This window comes from Halichoeres trimaculatus, unplaced genomic scaffold, assembly GCF_033239565.1.
Source record: "Halichoeres trimaculatus isolate MK-OKI-2021-1 unplaced genomic scaffold, fHalTri1.1 fHalTri1_scaffold_15, whole genome shotgun sequence".
Classification (NCBI taxonomy): domain Eukaryota; kingdom Metazoa; phylum Chordata; class Actinopteri; order Labriformes; family Labridae; genus Halichoeres; species Halichoeres trimaculatus.
Window position 1 is genome coordinate 23,932,631 of NW_027437193.1, and position 20,651 is coordinate 23,953,281.

At 40.7% G+C, this 20,651-nt stretch overlaps 2 protein-coding genes across 3 annotated transcripts in view; both read right to left on the minus strand.

Annotated features, from left to right (window-relative positions):
* Window positions 1-4,720, minus strand: part of pik3r2 (phosphoinositide-3-kinase, regulatory subunit 2 (beta)) — a 49,623-nt gene extending 44,903 nt beyond the window's left edge. Inside the window, exon 1 of the mRNA XM_074689572.1 lies at window positions 4,465-4,720. The gene's annotated coding sequence lies outside the window, so the exon portion shown is untranslated. The remainder of the gene's footprint in view (window positions 1-4,464) is intronic.
* A 525-nt stretch (window positions 4,721-5,245) lies between these two features.
* The window catches only part of mast3a (microtubule associated serine/threonine kinase 3a), a 39,647-nt gene continuing 24,241 nt past the window's right edge, over window positions 5,246-20,651 (minus strand). For both annotated transcript variants that reach the window (XM_074688025.1, XM_074688024.1), the window contains 18 exons: window positions 19,076-19,208; window positions 18,544-18,629; window positions 18,231-18,316; window positions 17,707-17,915; window positions 17,382-17,520; window positions 17,018-17,150; window positions 16,761-16,926; window positions 15,818-15,919; window positions 15,215-15,337; window positions 14,936-15,048; window positions 14,577-14,758; window positions 12,449-12,570; window positions 12,164-12,352; window positions 11,549-11,772; window positions 11,133-11,255; window positions 10,854-10,990; window positions 9,136-9,320; window positions 5,246-9,019 (listed from right to left, as the gene is read on the minus strand). In XM_074688025.1, coding sequence (XP_074544126.1) covers window positions 8,220-9,019; window positions 9,136-9,320; window positions 10,854-10,990; window positions 11,133-11,255; window positions 11,549-11,772; window positions 12,164-12,352; window positions 12,449-12,570; window positions 14,577-14,758; window positions 14,936-15,048; window positions 15,215-15,337; window positions 15,818-15,919; window positions 16,761-16,926; window positions 17,018-17,150; window positions 17,382-17,520; window positions 17,707-17,915; window positions 18,231-18,316; window positions 18,544-18,629; window positions 19,076-19,208 — 3,252 coding nt within the window. In that variant the 3' untranslated portion in view covers window positions 5,246-8,219. The remainder of the gene's footprint in view (window positions 9,020-9,135; window positions 9,321-10,853; window positions 10,991-11,132; window positions 11,256-11,548; window positions 11,773-12,163; window positions 12,353-12,448; window positions 12,571-14,576; window positions 14,759-14,935; window positions 15,049-15,214; window positions 15,338-15,817; window positions 15,920-16,760; window positions 16,927-17,017; window positions 17,151-17,381; window positions 17,521-17,706; window positions 17,916-18,230; window positions 18,317-18,543; window positions 18,630-19,075; window positions 19,209-20,651) is intronic.

Consider the following 20,651-nt stretch of genomic DNA (forward strand, 5'->3'; position numbering starts at 1 on the left):
TGTATAAAACAAGAGGAAAACTTGTTCAAACATTTTGTGTTATCTAGGGATGGGTACCTTTCACATTTGAAACAATACAGTCCTGCTGCCCGGTATCTGGCAGTCAGTACCGGTACTCCATGGTACCAATTTTCAGGACTTTTTTTCTGTTTATGAAGTAAAAATATAAATTTGTTTAATTCTAAAGTATATTTTTTCAATTTAACATATTTATTCTTTAATATATAACCTTGCAATGATGTGTTCATGTCCAGCATGGAAAATCTCCTACTCTTCCACTCTCTCACTGTCACAAGGATGGGTTCAGGTACCTAAACATGGTACCTTTTGATTTTTCGTGAATCGATATTCAGTACTTTTGACATAATTTGGTCAGTACCCATAAAAGTACTTAATTCGGTACCAATCCCTAGTGTTACCAGTGACGTCCCTTTGACTATGACTATGACTACCAAATAGAGAATTCACTTTTTCATTTAAACATTTTTACCGATGTTACAGGTGACTTACGAAAATCGTGACCATTAAAGTTTTCTTTGAAATTTGGTTAAAAAAATGCTGTAAAGAAATCAAAGTATCTCTAACAGTGTAGTTGTTAACTTGATTGTAACAAGTTAAAGCCTTTGTATGGGCTGAGGTTTGTGCCTTGAGAACAGAATTTAAATCACTATACTGAATTTAAAAAGCATGATCTGGAGTTGAATGTTTTTTTTTTTTTTTACTGAATTTATATGTTTTAAAATTGCATTTCTAATTCTTAAAAGTTTAACCCTCTATATTACTTGAATTAAAAAAATATAGAATTGAATTCAAAAAAGACAAAACCTCAAAATTCAGTTTCTAGATTCTCATGGTTTAGACCTACATATTCTGATGATGAGATCAGACTACACTAAGCTAGGCTAGGCTAAACATGTTTGAACTGTTTGTAAAGTTTGAGAGCGCCGTTTTATCTTCTAAAGACTTAATGTCTCTTTAACGCTATTAAATTTCTACTACTTAATGGTTCATTAAGTAGAGCCACAACCCTTATTAGGTTTATCCCACACAACAACAGTCTACTACTGGGAAATAACAGACTGGTGTTATCAAGCATTGACCAATGGGTCTCAAGAAATCATATACTCACAAAGACACACATTACAAGCAAACAGTTAAAAAAACGTCCAGGATCTGAAACCCCTATTGCTCTTTTAACACCAAGTGGCAACCTCTGGTCTTAAATATGAGACAATACAGAAATGCTGAAATCTGCTATTTCTCGAGTGTCTGCTAGAGTCTGCCTTACATAAACACCAAGCCAAAAAAAATCACAACAGAAACAAAAATATTTACAGCCTGGTACAAAAAATGTCTCCTGTCTGAATCGCTAATTTATTGGCACACACTGTGCAGGTAGTGAATTTTCTTCAAACTTGGCAATTTAGTGGATATTAAGATCGCATGTTTGCCTAATCAGAGGCATAGCTCAGATCATGTGACTGACAGGCCCCCTGTGGCTGTCAGTGTGGAGACTTAAAGCCAACCCCACTACCAATATGACCTTAAGTTATACCCTAATCTATTTTATCCTTTAGGGTCATGATTATAGAGGTGGGGTTAAGCTAATGCGTAAAACGTAAACTTGCATAACAAGTACAGTGAATATGAGGTCGTTATTTATGTCGTTAAATCAAACCCGTCTTCAATTAGAAAACGGTTGAGTCGCCCCCTGTTGCTCATAATAAAGAAAGCAGGTTTAAGCAGTTCCACCTCAGCTTCAGCTATCAAAATAATGCAGTGTGTATCTACATTTTGTCTACTCCACACTTTCAAATCACAAACATGTCTTATCTTCAAAAGGAGCTGATGTGCTAATGTAATGTTGTAGTTTTGGATTTTGAACTTTTAATGAAGGATAAAAAACTCTGAAATGGTTCAGGATTTTCATGCGTACTCTTAAAAGTGGTTGACAGAGACATTTTGATTCACTTCTAAGTAATCACAAATTTAGGTGGGAAACACTGTTATTACTTTAAAGTCTGTGTGTGTTGGCCCTTTACGGCCCTTCTGGTGAGGAGTGGAGCACAGAGACACCACGCATGCAGCCTGGCCTCAGGCCATCTGTCCACATGGAACTGAAAAATCTACTGCGCCACAGGGAGGACAGGCCTACAACACAGCAGCTTGTGACGACTTCATTTTCAGGGCGCTTTGGCACCTTTTGATTTGAGTTATGTTCACCTGAACTCAACATGTCCTTAATGAGGCTGAAAGTTCGCTTTGCAAAACAGAAACATCTGCTACAGAGATTATGTCGCACTGAGGCGGCACTGTTCTGAAAATGTAGGTGTACTACAGGTCTCCACAGATGAACAGAAAATCAGAAACGCAGATTCAAAAAGATTCAAAAAAAGCTATACCTGACGAAATATAAGGGTAAAACAGAGCATTGACAAAGCTTGTCTGAATCTTACACCACTGTGGCACTGCGAGGGGAACAGAGAACCAGTTTTACTTGACTGGAGATGAAGTAATAAAAATGAAATGGCACCTACATCAAATCAAGTATCATTAATGAGAGCACTCGTCTGGCTTCCAGTCTGTCACTTGACAGAATGACTTATGATCTCAAAGCCCTCCAGGATTGCAGAGGAATTCCAGGTGAGACAGCTGTCATCTGTCAGAGGTTTCAGCAGCAATTGGAGTTTTCAAACTGTGGATAAGGCCTGAACCACACGTATATGGATATTTTTTTGATCGGATATCTTTGTCCTTGTTTGAAAAAAAATCTCTATCCACAACACAGAAATATCTCTGACCATACGAAGAGGCCAAACTGAAAACGATCGCCTCTGAAGCCTGCAATCCCATGCCTGGCCGATAAGTGGCAGGTTAGCAAAATGTGAAAACCATAGAAGAAGAACGTTATGAGCATGCGCAGTCAAACACAGTGACTTGTTGCTAGGCGCTTGACGTCATCGCGCCAACACCAGCTCGGTTTAACACCGCTACACGGATCCACTCAACCGGATATTTTTTTATTTTGTCACTTTTTTATCCATTTTTAAAAATCTCCGTTCATGTGGGTGAAATCGCCGTGTTCGTGTAGTTAAGAGGCCCAATCGGACAGAAAAATGTGCGTTTAGGAATATATCCATATACGTGTGGTTCAGGCCTAACTGAACAGATATTTCCCAGAGTGTCATGCTCATAGAAAAATGTCTAATTAATTTCCCTGAGAGTCAAAAATAACAGTATCTTTTATTGGAGCTATCAGATGATTTTCCTGAGTACAGCCAGGAGCCTGAAGCATGTCCAAGTAGGAGCCACTAAAATGCCCTGAAAGATGTATTCACTGTCTTCATCAAATAACACTATTCATGTTCAGCTGGATCCTTCAGCCAGAGGACATATTACAAAAATAACCACAGCTGTGTGCTTAAACTTCTTCAGCTTATTCAACCCCTCTGAGAGGTGACATTTTGAGAAAGATGCACTATTTTAAACAAAATGTGCCCTGTGAGCCACTCCAAGCATTTTAGACAAAAAAAAGAAAAAACATTTTGCCAAAAGTTATGTCTTCCAGTGATAAGTCAGTAAAATAAAAGAGTGACATTTGGTTGCATAATGCTCGATCCGTGATTACAACAGGAGGGTAGTGGTGGGGTGGGGGGATCCTCACAGCTGAGTGGCTTGTCTTATTATGCAAGTGGTTCAATTTTCATTAAATCCTTGATTCATGCTAAATCATCACTCCAGGGATGAAACACACACACACACACAAACACAAACACACACACTCTATCACGCGCATCATAGCAGGCCTTCAGCAGTGTGAGGCCTCTCCACGCTGCGTGGCCTCCCGTGGTCTGCAGTCAATGTAGAGGCACTATTATAGTGTGACATACACTAACCAATGCTGCACACACGGAGGACACCACACAGTCACTTCAGCTTATGTATGGCAGGTTTTTTAATGTTTTCTTCATGTGTAACGTTTAAATTCTATCCTTTAGCCCCTACAAACAGCAAAACTTAAGCATTTAAATGCTGCGTAAACTTAAAAAGCTAACTTTTGAGCTAGTTTCAAAGATATTTTTCATAACCTTGGGGTGTGTCGACTTTTAACACACATAGGTAAAATCATGATATAAATAAAAATTCAAACCCAACATGAAATAAGCATTAATGTTAACGTTACAGTAATTTAACGGGCTCAGCGTTACACGTCAACTGTCGACAAGCGCGAGCAGCGAGCAACGTGCTGCACAAATACAAGTTGCACCGACGCAAAATGCGCTAACGTGACTAAAACACAGCAAAAACGTAATAAATCATGAGTTTAAACTTTAAAAAGTAGAGCACAAGTCGGCAGCTTAAAGTTGCGTGCGCCGAGCACACTTGCAGCCTCCATTTTCCAGTAGGCTACAGTGGCTGCTGTCTTGCTGTACTGGAAATGTGCAATAACTTGGAAAAACTCACCCGCGGATATTTCTTGACTCTTCTCACTTTTTGGCTGCGGCGCTTTAACACTTCAAAGTGGACGACCGAGTCCGAGTAGTGCCTTTAAATGCGGACGAAAGCTTCTGGAGGTGCATTAAACTTCTAGCAAACCCTGTGCTCACTTCTTACTTCGCCTTCTTTCTCTCGCTCTTTCTTTCTTTTCCCGTTCATGACTCCCTGCTCCCCTACACAGCCATTTTCCAGCTCAGCACGGCGCAGGGAAGGGAGAGTGCGTGGGAACTAATATGAGGAGCACGGAAAGTGACGAAGATGAGCGGAAAAGCCCGAAAAGCCAGCTAGAGGTCACCAAATGGCTTCGGCCCATCATGAAAATACGAAGCTGACAAATTAAAACTGTTGAGGGGATGTATTCTTCCCACTATAACTCAAAGTTATCGTTTATTGACATGATTCAGTATATATATATATATATATATATATATATATATATATATATATATATATATATATATATATATATATATATATATATATATATATATATATATATATATATTGTGTAACATTGTGCTCATTTCATATGAGAATATGCAGTCTATGAAGACATAGTAATTAAAATAGTGGTTTGTTATTGCTCATAATAAAATGGTAAAGGGTATTAATTGAACTGATAAAAACTCAGCAAGAGACACTGTCTGCTTAAATATTTATTAACGATTGTAATCAGAAAATCATTTCTTTTTTCATGAGAATGACAATGAAGAGAGGTAAATTAAATTTCTTCAGAGCTTTCATCATCAGTCATCTTTTTGCATATCTCTCTGCTCCATGTTTGAGATAAAATTCAACCCGCCAAAGTGGCCAATGGGAGTGGTGATGTTACCAGCCACTGCCGAAATCCACCAGCTGATAACATAAATCCGCTCCCTTTTCCATGCTGGTGTTACGAAGAGTTGTCTTCTCACACTCTCATCACAGTTTTCTCAAACTCAAGTATTAAAGGTCCCAGACTTCTTCATTCAAATAGGTTCTGATTAAAAAAAGTTGGTGATGACATTGTAATAGAAGAAGATTAGATTTATCTAATATTTACAGAGTAAGCCAGATATACAACTGAAATTAAAGAAACACATTCTCTCAAGTCCCTCACAGTCTACCGTAGTGAATACATTTTTTTAGATTACAAAGAGTAGAGACCACACCATTTCTTATTCGAGCAAGGGGGAAAATTTCCTTCTCTTAAACTAATGTCAAATTAGAAATTTCCTCTACCTATACATTTTGACTTCTTCTTCTCCTTTTTTTTAAATAAAGGAATAAAGAACCAGATCAAAGCCATTAAACAGACTCTTTTGGCCCATGTATGGACAATAAATGCTAGGTGTGTTCTGGCCCATGTTAAACCAGTGTTATCACAACACAGAGGAATTCACATCATTCAATTTATGTCTCAGAGTTCCACAACTGATCACAAAAACATAACCTGTTATCATAATCAGATATTGTTCAATAATGGATGATGGACAAGAACAAAGACATTGTTGTTTTGCAATTTGCAGTTCATTTATTTCAAGCACTGTTAAAGACAATTAAAAAAAAGACAATGTCACACCAGTCTGTATCAGACACCCTCTTGGTCAGAGTTTCACAAAGGCCAGTTTGTCATCCGTGGAGTAACATCCTTTTTACATACACACAAACACACACACATACACACACACACACACACAGATGTGAGAAAAATAGAGTATGACATTTAAGCACCTGTGTGACGATGTAAAAAAAGTTCGATGTGATGCTGTCAACTCAATGAGCGCCTATGTTTTTATTGTTTTGTTGTTTTTTAAAGAAAAAAAAAAAAGACGGGTTGTTGGATAGGAAAAAGATCAGAACTAACCAGGATGTATATTGCATCAGAAATTCTGTGATAATAACACACAGACACAGTTCTTTTTCTACCACACAGTACACTGAACAAACTTCCAACTTTTAATATCAACCCTTACAATCCATAACCAGATTTCAAAACTCACTATGTGCTAAACTTTCACTTTAAGTTTCCACAGTTACAGCCTCTTTTAATTCTTCAATGAAAAATGTAAAAAAGAACAAACATTTTCTTTTAAGAAATTAAACTGAAATAATGTAAAAAAAAAAAAAAAGATTCAAAATGGTACTGCAACAACAACTGAAGACTACATTGCTGAAACCCAAAAGATTGCAAATTGTTAGTATGACTGTAGGAATATTGTAAAGGGATGTGACACATGCACAACGCTTTGAGGCCTTGTCACATTACTGTGACATTACACAATGTACGACTCCGTTGACAAGGCCACTTTAAAAAACACTAACAGCCGTTATAAAGGTCCACCATTGTTCATACAACATACCTTACATCAACAGCAAAGGTTATTAGTACTGCAACTATACCGTTTCCATATCAAAATGTACAAAAAGAAATCCACTCTACTCATTCCTTCATACACTCAGGTCCTTGGGTTTAGCTCCACTGCCAATCACTTTTTTTATTTTACAATAATTTAACACAACCATGACAAGTCCACACACATATTTGCACCAATATGTAAACATTCATTCATAACACGTTTTAAAAAACATCCAAGGGAGCCAGTTTTGTCAGTTGCATCTGTACAATATTTGAATCCTGCAGAGAAGGAGATCATCCTGAAATATAAACGTGTTTAAACTGTTACACGGCTACAATGACTTTTTGCAAACACTTCAGCTATACACTAGGTTTGTTAGGAGTTGGACGGAGGTTTGATTTCAGGTGTTGGAGGACGGAGAAGCAGCCTAGTTTCAGAAGGTAGTCACAGGTTTATCTGCACATCTGTACACTGATCAAGTAATGATGCTAGAGGAGTTACGCATGGTTTCTTTTTGTTTTCTTTTTAAAAACGACAGATGAAATTAGAGCCCATGCTTGCATGAAGCTTTTTATATACAACTACAGTACCTCTGTTTAAATGGTTAAACCATGCTTTGGCACCACAGCTCACAACTATTCAGATGGTGATATATTTTAAATGTTTGTGCACGGCCTGTGTTAGGGATCAATCAGTCTGAACGGTCATCACTCACAATCTGTAGAATACAATTCTTCTGAGAGGCAGCGCATCGTATCACCTGCAACACTTTGTCATGTGTTACAGGACAAACACTGTTCAGTTTGTTCTGAAGACCAAATCTGGGCACAAAACAACACCCAGCTCTAAACAGGCATTGAGGTAAAAAACAAATGTTAAGATAAAGACTGATGATACCTGCTCTCGGTAAAACCACACTTCAAAGTCTTTGCTTGGCTTGTTTTAGTGTGCAATTCCTGCACTGACAGCTGGAGCATCCAAGGCATTTTCAGCAACCCAAAAACAACAAGAGCATAAAAAGTCATAAATAAGTTTCTTCATTAAAAAAACAAAAATATTTACAAAATACATCAGTTACAGGTGCCACAGTGATTTGAGAACCAAGAGAAAAAACAAGCAACCAGGAAGTAAACATTGTTGGGCAGTCCTCGTTCTGTTAACAGTGTTGCAGGATGCATATACGTCAGTGAAACATCAGTGTTACTTTGCTCTCCTGTTGTAGAGAAGTTGCTTGTGATGACTTGGGACTTGGTCACAGTTTTCTGGACACACATGCAAGGCCTTCAAATGCCACTACAGTAACGGGTCAAAGACTTCTTCTCTCCTCTGCCTCCTTCTGTGTCGGACTCTTCATTGACCTCTCTTCCAGATGGAGTGTACGGACTAAAGCCCTTCTTTGTCTTTTGATTTGGCTTTCTGTGGTGCTGCTGAACCCTGTGTTCCTCTTCCTTCCAGCTTCATATTTGATTCTGGCTGGGCTGGGCTGATCCAGGACGCTTTAAATGGCTTTGGCGGTGTGACAGGAAGTGTTGGGCACGGCGTCGCCTCTCTCTCCTCCAAATCGTCAAAGCTGACTTCCTGCACCGCCTCTTGTTTCTTGAAGGAGTCTCTTCGCTCAGAGAGAGCCAGCTTCCTCATCACCACCACCTCTTTGGAGTGGTGGTTACTGCTGCGGTGTTGTGGTGAGGCAGTAGAGCGGTGGTGCTCGCTGACACACACAAAACCAGTGGCGGTGGCTCCCTCCATGTCCTCTAGCCCCTCCCCTTCTGACAGGGGCACCTCCATCGTGTGCCGGCGGGTGCTGTAGGCCTTCCTATCCCCGTGGTAACCCCCTGTCATTTTGTCTCCTGTCAACTTCTCTGCTGACTGTACCCTCTTCAGCAGTGGTGAGCGTGGCGGCTCTGCGCTGCGGGGTCGCACAGAATGGCGAGCAATGGTGGGGGGAGACAACGTCTTGCCATGGAAACCCTGCAGGGACTTGGTGTGACTAGGGAGGCAGGATGGGGAGCACTGAGGAGAGAGGGGCTGAGGAGGTGGGATGCAGGCCAGTGGAGACGGGGGGATGCTGCTGGTGGACTTGCAGCGGCCAGCTTTGGTGTAGCGACCCAAGACATGAAGGGAACTGGGACGGGCCTGTGGTACAGGCGAGTTAGGAGAGCTTGAGCAAGGAGAAGAACTGGAATCTGACATGAAGGAAAAGAAATAAATAAAAATGAGTTGACATTTTTTTCATGGAGATTTGTGAGGATGCTGTGTAAATCATCAGACTTGAGATGTGACACATTGCACCTGCACTCACCTCCAGAGTGGTCAGGAGCAGGGGAGCGACAAGGTGTAGAAGGCCCGGGAGAGAGGCTTTGTGTAGGGGAGCCTGAGAGGCTGTCACTGGATGATTGGTGGAAACCTGAAGAGAAGCTGCGACTGCTCTGCATGGGTGGAGGAGGCGTGTGCTTGGACAGCTTCTTCAAGATACTCCGCCGTCGACTGCACAAGAAATGACAAGTGTTAAGGTCTTTGAGTCCATTTTTTTTTAGGATGTGTCTTTTGGATCCGTACTCTGAAAAAAAAAACGTCATAGACACCTTCCACACTGAACCTGATTCGTCTATTTTGTATGAATTGCAAAAATTCAGAGTACGAATAAAATGTAATCATCAAGCAGTGATCAAGCAATTGATCCTGAGCAGTGGCTGTTAGTATGTTTGAGGTATGTGCGGCGTGCACACGCACAGGCACACAGATACACACGCAGGTTTTCATTCACAAGTTGCTAGGCGTGCCCCATTGTGGCTGCCTGTTACAGAAGCTCTCTCTTCCCTCTCCACTCTTGTGATTTTTTCATCTCTTTTCTTGTCATCTTTGTATTCGGAGTGGATCATTACTTTGTATGGCTCAATTGTTGGTTGTGGACACCAAACTGGTTTTGTCTGCAGTGATATTTTTACTACTTTTTCTCCTGTGTTTGTCTGGAGATTCTACATGTAACCATGGCTGCATTGTTTACATGTGAAATCAGCTGTTAGCAGCCTGTAGCATGTCAATGCTAACTTGTGCAAGGCCTGATGTTTCCCCACAAGGTGAGGAGAAGGAGGTGAGGACGACGTGCTGGTTCTCAGGTGTGAGCTAAGAAGTGACGACATCAACCTGTCCTTCCATCCATCGTTATTGGGAACGTAAGATCTATCTCCAACAAGATGGACGAGCTAGCTGTGCTAACCCAGCAACAGAGGGAATACCAGAGGGCAGAGTAGCATCATGCTATTCACAGACATGGCTAACGGAGCTAACATCAGACACCAACGCCACGTTGGAAGAGCTTCACCTGCTGTGAGCAGACAGGATCCAGGAGACAGAGACTGAACAGACTGCTGAAGAAGCTCAGTCCTGGACCCTGTGGAGGTGGAGACTGGCTGAACTGGACAATGATGGACAAGCTGTCATCATCTATTTTCTTATGGACTTTTTTGCATTTTCTAAACACTTTCTTATATTTGATTATTGGTTGCTGCTTTGACTCCTCCTGAATTTTCCATCAGGGATAAATAAAGTATTTTCTATTCCATCCTATTCTATTCATCATCTAAAAAATCGCCAAAAATGTGCAGAGAAAATATGTCCGAAAATGGGGAAAATGTGAGCCTACAGCATCTCTGAATAGTCAAACTACCCAGGAAACGAGCTAAGCAGATGCAAAAAAATATGCCAAAAATTGATAAAAGTTTCAGAGTGAGTGTGCAAACATGATTGACATGTCATGGGATCAAATAAATTTTTAACATGCATAAGTTTCAGACAAAAAACAGCTTCAGTGTGCAGAGGCCTTCAGACTGGAGATGGCAGATAATATTTTCTTGTCTTAGTAAAAAACTTTTAAACAAACTGAGGAAAGAACAAGAGACAACTCTGAGCAGCTTATGTTCAATGTTCAGTCAGAGTTTGTGGAGTTAGATGTATGTGATGCTAAGCTTTTGAAGGAATGTAGTTGTGCAGGTGTGACTTCATCCCCTCCTCATTTACCTGTCCTGTCCATCTTTCCTCTTGCTTTTCTTGCTGCGCCGGGCCATCTTGGACTTGTAGCTCACCTTCCTGGCTGGACCCACCTTGATAGAAGTGTTCTCCAGTGCTGTAGTCTGCAGAGTCACCCTGTTGCCACTCTGTTAATATAGAAGAGGGTACAGACAATGATGTTATCACTAAAGGTTGTTTGACATTTTCTCTGACTGAAACATATTGTAATTTTCAATTTAATTCCCAGAATGTGCCACAGATGTTGCTATAGAGTTTTCAAACATGTACCTTGAGCAGCAGCTCCACCACTTCAGTGTGCACAAGTCCTTGTACTGACTCTCCATTTACGTGAGTGATAAGGTCACCAGCCCTCAATCCTGCCTCATGTGCTGGACTGCCATCCTCCACACACTGTGGACACACAACATGCAACACCTCACATCAAAATCACAGGTCAGGTAACCTTATAATCAGCTGTTACTATGACTGACAATGTTTACCTGTAAATTACTACAACCAATGTTTACTGACTCATTGTGCAAAAGCCTGTGATTAAATCTCAGCCATGATGTCTACTGAATGCACCATTGTGTATTGTTATTCTGACTTTAAGTAACATCCTAAACAAAAGCGATAGATGTTAATTTTCCATGGCTAAAGTTGTTTAATATCGATTTATCTCTGAGTAACAAAGCGCTACATACCCAGACCATGTGATGAACTGTGTAGACATCAGTGTCTCCCATGTAGACTCTGATCGCTCGCAGCGCAAAACCAAACCTCTTCCCGGAGCTGTGGATGACCACAGGAGGCCGGAGGCAGCTGACACTGACAGAGAGGTCACGGCTTGGGGACGAGTCTCTGGATGAAGGGTTCGACGACAGGGACAAGGAGGATTTGGGGCTGGTAGGAGGGCCTGCTGAGTCATCTGGATCAGGAAGAAAAAATGTGGTTTTATTTCTTGTTGATTTCTTTCTTTAAATTACACAATCTGGTGTTTGTAACATAAGTTCTATCACGCTACAACCATAAAAAAGCTGAAAAGTGTATTAATCTAGTTTTTACAATTCATGGTGCAAGAAAAAGATTTATAGCAACAGTGATTTTGTGATCTTGGCCACAAATTTTTGTATTGGTTGGTGGAAATTGCACAATATCAGACTGTAGAGGGCGCTGTGAACACATAAACTGTCAGAGCAAATAAAGACAAGATTCAGCTTCTAAAAGACCAAATCAAGACTTTATAACAGTCAGAGAACAAACTGTCAAATCAAAGCAACATTTTGTTAACATTTCTGAGACATTATCATACAGTCTACCTGGAGTGATGATGAGAGACAGGCCAGAGACAGAAGCAGACTTAGGGACTTTTCCAGATGGAGATTTTGGTTTCTCTGGCGTCTCTAGTTGGTGGGCGATGCGTCTGGATGCCCCTCTCCGGAAGGACGGCCTGGTGCCAGTACTGTTGCTTCGCAGCCGAATGCGCCGCAGGTTGGAAACCATCCCATCTATGATCAGGAGGTATCAGACACGTCACACTTGTCTTCCATGATAAAATAATAATATGTAAGGAATGCACACAAAGCTCTTTTATCCAGTCCTACCTTCCTCCTCAGCAGAGATGGCAAAGCGAGGCATGATGTCCAGGCTCTGGGTGCTGTTCATCACCAGCGGGCTGGCACTGCGCTCTGACTGAGAGGAGCTGGATGAAGCACGAGGGCGCAGACTGTCAGGGGAAACACAGCAAACAGGCAAGAATTCGCTGGATTAGATCACTTTGGGGAACAGTCATATCTGTTCTGAATCATGAGCAAGAGAGGGTCTGGTCTGAAGAATGTCATAGGAGCAAGAAACAAACAAAAAATTATGATAGAAGGTTCTGGATAAACTGCAGAGAGCACGGAGCAAAAAAAAACTTTCATGTTTTGAGGGTTGGTCTCTAAATTAGTCTTACTGCTCTGAAGTAAATTAATGAATGGAGGAAGTGCCAGGGATTAAACTCACACTTTTTCTTGACATATCTAATCTAAGAAAAAAGTGACAGGAGGTAAACATTTTGAGTATTGATTAGATGTAAAATCATATACAATGAGAAGGTTTAGCACTTTTTCTGCCAGATTTTAACCAGCCAAATTTAAAAGACCAGGGAAAAAAAAGATGTCCTTTTCAAGGTTCCCTCAATTTCACCACTACAAATTTAAAATTACTTTCACTGCAATTCTATTCTTTCTCTTTTCCTTTGGTGCTAGGTTATTTTCCCACTTGTGCATTTTTTTCACTGTGTGTTTTCATTTTTTATTTTATTCATTCTCAAATTATATCTTTTGGGCATTTATACTTTTGGTCAGAGGTGTCAAGTAACTAAGAAAAATACTTTGTTACCTTACTTAAGTAACAATTTTGGGTATCTATACTTAACTTGAGTAATTATTTTTTGGCCAACATTTTACTTCGACTCCTTACATTTTCAGGCAAATATCTGTACTTTCTACTCCTTACATTTAGAAATGGCCTCACTACTCCTAATTTATTCCAGCTTGTCATCGTTCAAAAAGACACACACAAAAAAATCAAAAACCTATCTTAAATTAGTGAAATTGCATCATCTGGAAGGAGTCAATTTGATTGTGGATGGATAAGATGTATAAATGTAAAACTATTCCAACACCCTGTTGGTTTGTACGTGATCCATCACGCAAATCACGCCACACTTCAGCAACGACATAAAAGACGTATGTAGCATAGTATGAAGATGTCTGTGGCAGAGACCCAGGAGGGGGATGAACTATGTGAACTATAGGCTCCTGTGACACAGCCTAAGCTTTTACCTTAATGAAATTTCCCCATTTAAGTTACTTTTATATCTAAAGTAGTTTTGAAATCGGTTACTTTTACACTTCTACTTGTGTAAAAAGCTTGAGTTGATAATTCAACTTCTACGAAAGTCTTTTTAAATACTATACTTCTACCTGAGTAATGAATGTGAAAACTTTTGACACCTCTGCTTTTAGTCAATAAAGCAGCTGAAAGGAGAAGGGAAACAAACAAACAGACATGCAGCAAATGGTCAAGGCTTGGGGTCCAATGCGACTGCTGTGACAAGAACCATGGCCTCTGTTATTTCTGCTTGAACCGCTGAAAACAACAGTGGACTGAAAATAAATGAAGATTTACTCCAAGTTTTGGTTTTAATTGTATTTACCAAATATGGAAGTGAATGAGTTGCAGTATGTTTCTGGTCTGGTAGAAAATTTGTTACTTAACTTTGGAGAAAAAAAGACCTTCTTTGTTGTGGCTTTTCAGGTTTCAAACTGCGTGTTCCCACTTCTTATTTTTTTTTGTTTGTTTGTTTGTTTCAGATAGTTCACTCAAGGTCATGTCAGTCTGATTTCTCAAATCTATTCAGGAAGACACCTGGAGCTTGTATAGAAGGCAGGTAACATGACACTGTCAGTGACACGCATGAGCAAAAAGGCCTCCAGTCCTACATGTCAGGCTGGGAGCACGCTGAGGTGACCTCTGCGTTAAAAAAAAGAAATGCTTTTAAGTTAACTTTCTAGAATGATTAAATCCTCGTTCGTAACAATTCTAAAAAGATATTTATGAGCAATGATATCACACTTCCATCCCCGCTTTGTTTTTATATTTGAGCTGACAATGTGGGAACGAGGGAGGCCGTCACCTTCTCCTCTCACAATAACAACATCACCCTCTCACATTTTATGATCTCACCTCCCCCTGTGTCCATCTGCCCTCCTGTCCCCACCAGCCAAGTGTTTGTGTCCATCTCCAGGGGAAAGGACTCCTCTGCCCTCCCACCGCTCCTCTTTCTCCTCACTGTGGCTTCGGTCTGAGGAGGACAGGCTCTGGTTGGATGGCGTGGAAGTGGACAGGTGCTCTGTGCTGCTGTACACCTAAAGTTTGAGGAGAAAAATGAGTCAAAAACAAATAAAATCAAAATATGTAAAGGTGTATTCCCACCAGAGTTCATCACACCAATGTTTTGAAACGCATCAAAGAGTCACGTTAGGATATATCTTGTCGTATTCGACAGCACAATTGAAAACACAAAGCTGCACAGTAACAAGTACCTTGCTGAAGCGGTGAGCCACAGAGGAAAACTGCCGGAGCTCAAGAGAGGATTCATCATCGTTTGTTTCATCATCGTCATCTGATCCTAGGTGACAGTAGCGCTCTGATCGGGCTGTAGTAAAACACACAACAATGCATAAACTTTTGATGACAATGTAACTAAACTTTCACCAGCACAGGACATTACAGCAAAATCAGAGCTCTGCCTCCTCCAATAATCTCTTACAAACACAGAGTTATGAGAGATCATGTGTGCATCAAGCTGCTCTGCCACGTACTGTCAAAGTAACTGGTGTCATCTTCAGTCTCTAGTTGAGGGATGAATTCAGCTTTCTGTCTCAGGAGGCCGTTCCAGTCCAGACCCAGAAAGAACACGTGCACCTTCACCTCAGTGGTTCCACCTGGCGAATAAAAAAACAACAAACACAAATAAGACAAACTGGTTTGGTATGCATATTAGCTCGACATGAGGAAGGTGAATTGCTGCTCTGCTGCTGATTTATTAAGAGGGATTTTTCTTTTTTACTGTATTTCTACACCTGTTGACTTCAAGAGAACTATCCATCTTGAGTTTTCTGCACTGTACCCATGAGTTTCTGTAGTTTTAAACAATCACTGGGACTTATTCTCTCAACTGTTAGTCTCTCAATGGAGAATGATTTTTGTTAACCAAGACTTGTTTACTGTAAATCTGCCAATCATCAGTGATGATCAAAAGAAGCATGTGGCTCTGGCCAACAACTTCTTTCTAAATCAAGATTATCTTTCTAAAATGAAAGTAACTGTGTCACAGCTGGCTATAAAAAACAAAATCTGCTGGTGCTTCATCTTGTCTGTGCAGAAGTGAACAGATTAAACTGCAGAAGGCTTCCTCCACCAACCTGTTCCCAGGCGCTCCAGAGGGCTCTGCCTCAGCAGTCTGGTGATAAGATCCTGGGCATCAGCTGGCAGAGCGTCCTCCCCGTCTGGCCATATTATGTCATCTGGGTAAAGCAGCGCATATTAGTGATTCAGTAGAGGGGCTTGAATCACTCTCTTATAGAGGGATTATTTGTTTATCAACATGCAGGCAACGTAGGTGCAGAAGCACTGTGGAGTTTAACTGTTTGTCAACTGCCGTGGAGGAGTTAACCACAAAGAAACGCATTTTTAAACTAAATATCATCACTTATACGGATGGTACAGTGCTCCCAGGTTTGTGTAAAAACAGGGAGTGGACAGAAAAGATCAGCAAGTGGACAGATAATAGGTGGACAGATGTTTTTAGCAGAGAAATCCGGCGTGTACCCAGAGAGCAATTTGAACACACAACTGTCACTCAATGCTCATGACTGCATTATCCCTGGCCACTTGTAAGTTTAAGTTTAAGTTTAGGTTTAAGTTTACCAGACTGTGACAGACCAGGATGTAAACGTGTGTCAATAAATCAGAAACCCTCTCAGAAATCTGCAGACGTCACTGGTGTTTCAGTGTAAAGTGTGACCCTGTTAACTGGTGACTCTCGGCTGTTAATCACTGATACTGTCAACTGAGAGTCACCAGTTAGCATGGTCACTATTAACGCTGAAACACCACGCTGTAACGGTCAAAACTTGACAGAAGTTGCCTCTATTGTGTAGCATTGATTTTGACAGCTGTCCACAGAAAAGCGTACATTTTTATGCTTCTAACAGGTAGAATTTAGTGTTTAAAAAATGCTAACTTGTCTGAATGAATGGAGCTAAACGCTGCTTCTGCGGTTGAGATGCGGGCGCACTTTATGATGACGTAGACTGATAATCCCTCTATGTATAAATAAAAACATATGTAGGAAGGACTTTTTACCATTGACCACTTGACCAAACAGCTGCTCTGGTGTGTCTCCAAAGAAAGGCACACATCCCACCAAGAACTCATAGAGAATGATGCCCATGGCCCACCAATCAACAGGCTTCCCGTAGCCCTGCCGCAGGATCACCTCAGGAGCGATGTACTCTGGGGTACCACACACCTGCCGAGAGTTAAAGCAAGAAAGGAGTTACGTGAGTGAAGATTATAGATGCGACAGATGATACAAAGAGAGGAGATGAGAGGAGATAAACCTGTTTGTCGATGAACTCTCTTGTATCCTTTTCAATGTGTCCTTCATACAAGTTGGTGGTCATGTTCATTAGCCCGATCTTTGACAGCCCAAAGTCAGTGAGCTTAATGTGGCCCATGGAGGTTATTAACAAACTACAAAAGAGAGAAGCACCGAATTGATTCAAGTTACATCAAACGCTAAGGACATACATGTCTGTCTCAAAGAGGAACATCAAAAGGCTTTGGCAAAGCAGACTCTGTTCCAACTTCAAAAGACTGCGAGTCTTCCAAAGAAGACAGCAAATCTAATAAGGATGAGGGCTTTAAAGTTAGGATATGCTGTCGGAAAACAGAAAGCTGAAAATGTGTGAAATGTGGACTCACTTGTCAGGTTTAAGGTCTCTGTGTACAATGCCGTAGTTGTGAAGGTATTCTAGAGCCAGGACGGTCTCTGCAAAGTACATACGAGCCATGTCCACAGGCAGAGGGCCGATGTTCTTCAACAGGTTGGCACAGTCTCCTCCTGAGAGCATAAACACTGTCAGATCTGACTGTTTTTCAGCCTTTTTATGCTGGAGACGGTGTCCTTCATGATTATATTTGGTGGATATCAGGTGAAGTTTGCATGCCAATATCAAAAAGATATCAACCGAGAATTTTGAAGACATGAGCTCAATGTTCATAAGATGACTGTTCCAGCCAACCTCACCTTCCACATACTCCATGACCATGCAGAGGTGCCTCCGTGTCTCAAAAGAGCAGAACATAGAAACCACAAAGGGGTTTTCAGCAAAAGTGAGGATGTCTCGCTCCACAAACACCTGCTGGATTTGGTTCCTTAGCATCAGGTTCTGTCGGTTGATTTTCTTCATTGCGAAACGTTGCCTGGTCTCCTTGTGTCGCACCAGAAATACAGCCCTGACAGCAGAAGAGGGTAGCAAGGAGGTGGAGATTGAAAAATGTGAGAGAAAAGAAAGTTAGGGAGTTTATCAGAGGAATGACAAGACTTTAAGAGATGATAGTAGAGATTACACAAGGTAAAAATGAAGAAACATGTGAACCTCTTGGGTGGATGACTTGAGAACTTTAGTTTGTACTTGGAGTTAACTGCCCAGACCAAGTGTAGACACAGAAGTACTACAAACACAGCCGTATTTCTACTTTCTGCCTTTATTAGTCTTTCTGTGGTGACTGAGTCAGTCAAATGCAAACAATGAAGTCTATCTTACACACCCATAGGCGCCGTTGCTAATGAGCTTGATAGTCTCAAAGTCGCTCTCCAGTGGTTTCCTCCGAGGAGGGGTGCAGGCTGCTCGGCTCTGAATCACACACGTCCAACAAAGAGGCAGAAAATAACAGGAACTGAGTGGCCATGAATGCACAGGCTTCACTGTGATAAAAGTTGTTTTGTTGGGTTCAAGTTTTTAACTCTTTCAATAACATTCAAACCTCTCTTTAGTGCAGCCACAGTTATCCTTCCACATCTACTATGGTATATTCTGGCACATCAACAACTACTTAATAACTGTGTCATGTGGGCTTGTACCTGTACAGGTGTGGTCTCTCCAGTGTCATCAGAGTCCCTGCTGGATGCTCTGTGACTTGGACTCGTCTGCTCCAGTTGGACCATCTCTGTAATCACAGCAGACACAGAGATTAAATCAGTAACCAGTGTGAAAAATGAGGGCTGACTCAACTGTGATGATACTGACTAATGAAACTTAATGTAATTACAACTGTTAGTGTACCCAAAGATTTATTTAATCATGTTTAATCCTCTGCATATATCTGATTTATCTACATTCAATATGGTCACATAAGATTTGATTCTGGTGAATGTGAAACAAGCATTTGGCCCAGTTGAATACAAAGATTACCAACTCTTTACCCCTTAGTATGTAGTAACTCAAAAGTTGAATTCAGTAAGTAATGATATTTATTGATATAGCTAAAAAATAAAAGTGCAGATGTCATGCAGGCAGAGTCTAAACATAAAAAACAGTATCTAGAACAATGTAATCTCAAACAACTTAAATTTAATAATCAAAACAACTTAGTAAAAAAAAGAAAAACTGCACCTTCCAGGGGGTCTCTTGTGAGGCCGAGCTGACTGATGATGTATCTGGGAATATCCGTCTTGATACCGTGGCCCACCTTAGCTTGACCCTCTGCAGCCTCTAAACGTTGATAAAACTCCTCTGGATCAAACTCCTGGAGCGCACACAAGGAAGAGGAAGTGTTTCATCAGAGTGGATTTCAAAAACATTTAGTTTGCCTTTAACTTTTGCCAACAGGAAAATGTGCTTCAAAATGCCACGCAGGAGCCGGGACGCTTTTTTAAATCATACAAAGTCAATGTAAGCAGCAGAACATCAACTTGTAAAGTAAACCAATTTCCTAAGCAGTAACACTCTTTGTTCATACATGATGACCTATGGGGCTTGACACTAGCACCAACCCGCCAAATGCTGTTGAATTCCAGCTGTTGCGGGTAACACTGTCAGTCCTACTAGACACCTTGGCAGGTTGAATTATTTAATTGTAGTTTTCTGAAACGGCATCTGAAATACTAACCCCATTGCAATATGAGACTACAACACTACCACTCCCATGAGCACTGCCTGCACACAGTGTTTGCTGACATAACTGCGGTGAGGCGCTCAGACTTCATCTCCAGCCCCCGTCTTGGACACCTTGACAGCTCATGGTGCTTAGTGTGTTACGCGCGTTTTTTTTGCTCTCTATTGTAAACAGATTTCAGGATTTAAGTTACAAACTAGCGTTAAAACTCCGGTAACTTTTTAAAAGTGAGGAAGGGAAGAGATGAGAAACTGGTCACAGGTATGAGGCGCTGTAGGAACAATATTTAAAACTCCTAATATACAAACACTTATCAAAGTTACATGTAAAAGGTTCACCCTGGAAATACTGTAAACAAACCAAATCATTCGAAATAAATAAGACTTATGGTCCTGTGTGACTTATAGATGTTGTTTTCGTCTTCATGACGCACTTTTTCACTGAAACAACTTCAAAAAAAAGTATGATTATACTACTGAGTGACTTATAGTCCAAAAAGTAAGTTACTTTCTTACTTGACAAATGACTGATGTTATTGTTTCTGTTAAGTTTTTATCTTTTCAATTACTCTTCAACCTTCACAACTTTTATTTAATGCAATAATAAACCCCTCCTTTTGTTACTTTGTCTCAGTAGACTGCATATTCTTAAATTAAAGTAGCACAACCTTCCACACAACCGTTTCAAAACTGAATACCTGACAATGGCCTGTGGAGATAAACATTTGTTTGGTCTTGATTTGAGTGTGCAAAAGGGTCATTTCTATTTATAAAGGTTGTAAATCTAGTTCAAGTAAACTTTAGCATTTCATCAGCGGCTTTAATCATATTAAACATAATTATCCAACAACAAAATTGTGGCTAGTGAAAATGCTGAGTGGCTAGTAACTCTGGGGAACTACTAGCCACAGTGGTTGGTGAGCAAAAAAGTTAATGTCAAGCCCTGATGACCTATGAAGAACTAACACCTAAAACAAAAAACCTGTACTGCAGGGTAGAGTCTTGATCGGCTATTTTTAAGAACTGCGGGAAAACCCTGCTCTCACAATCGATACTACAATGTATCATCAAAGTG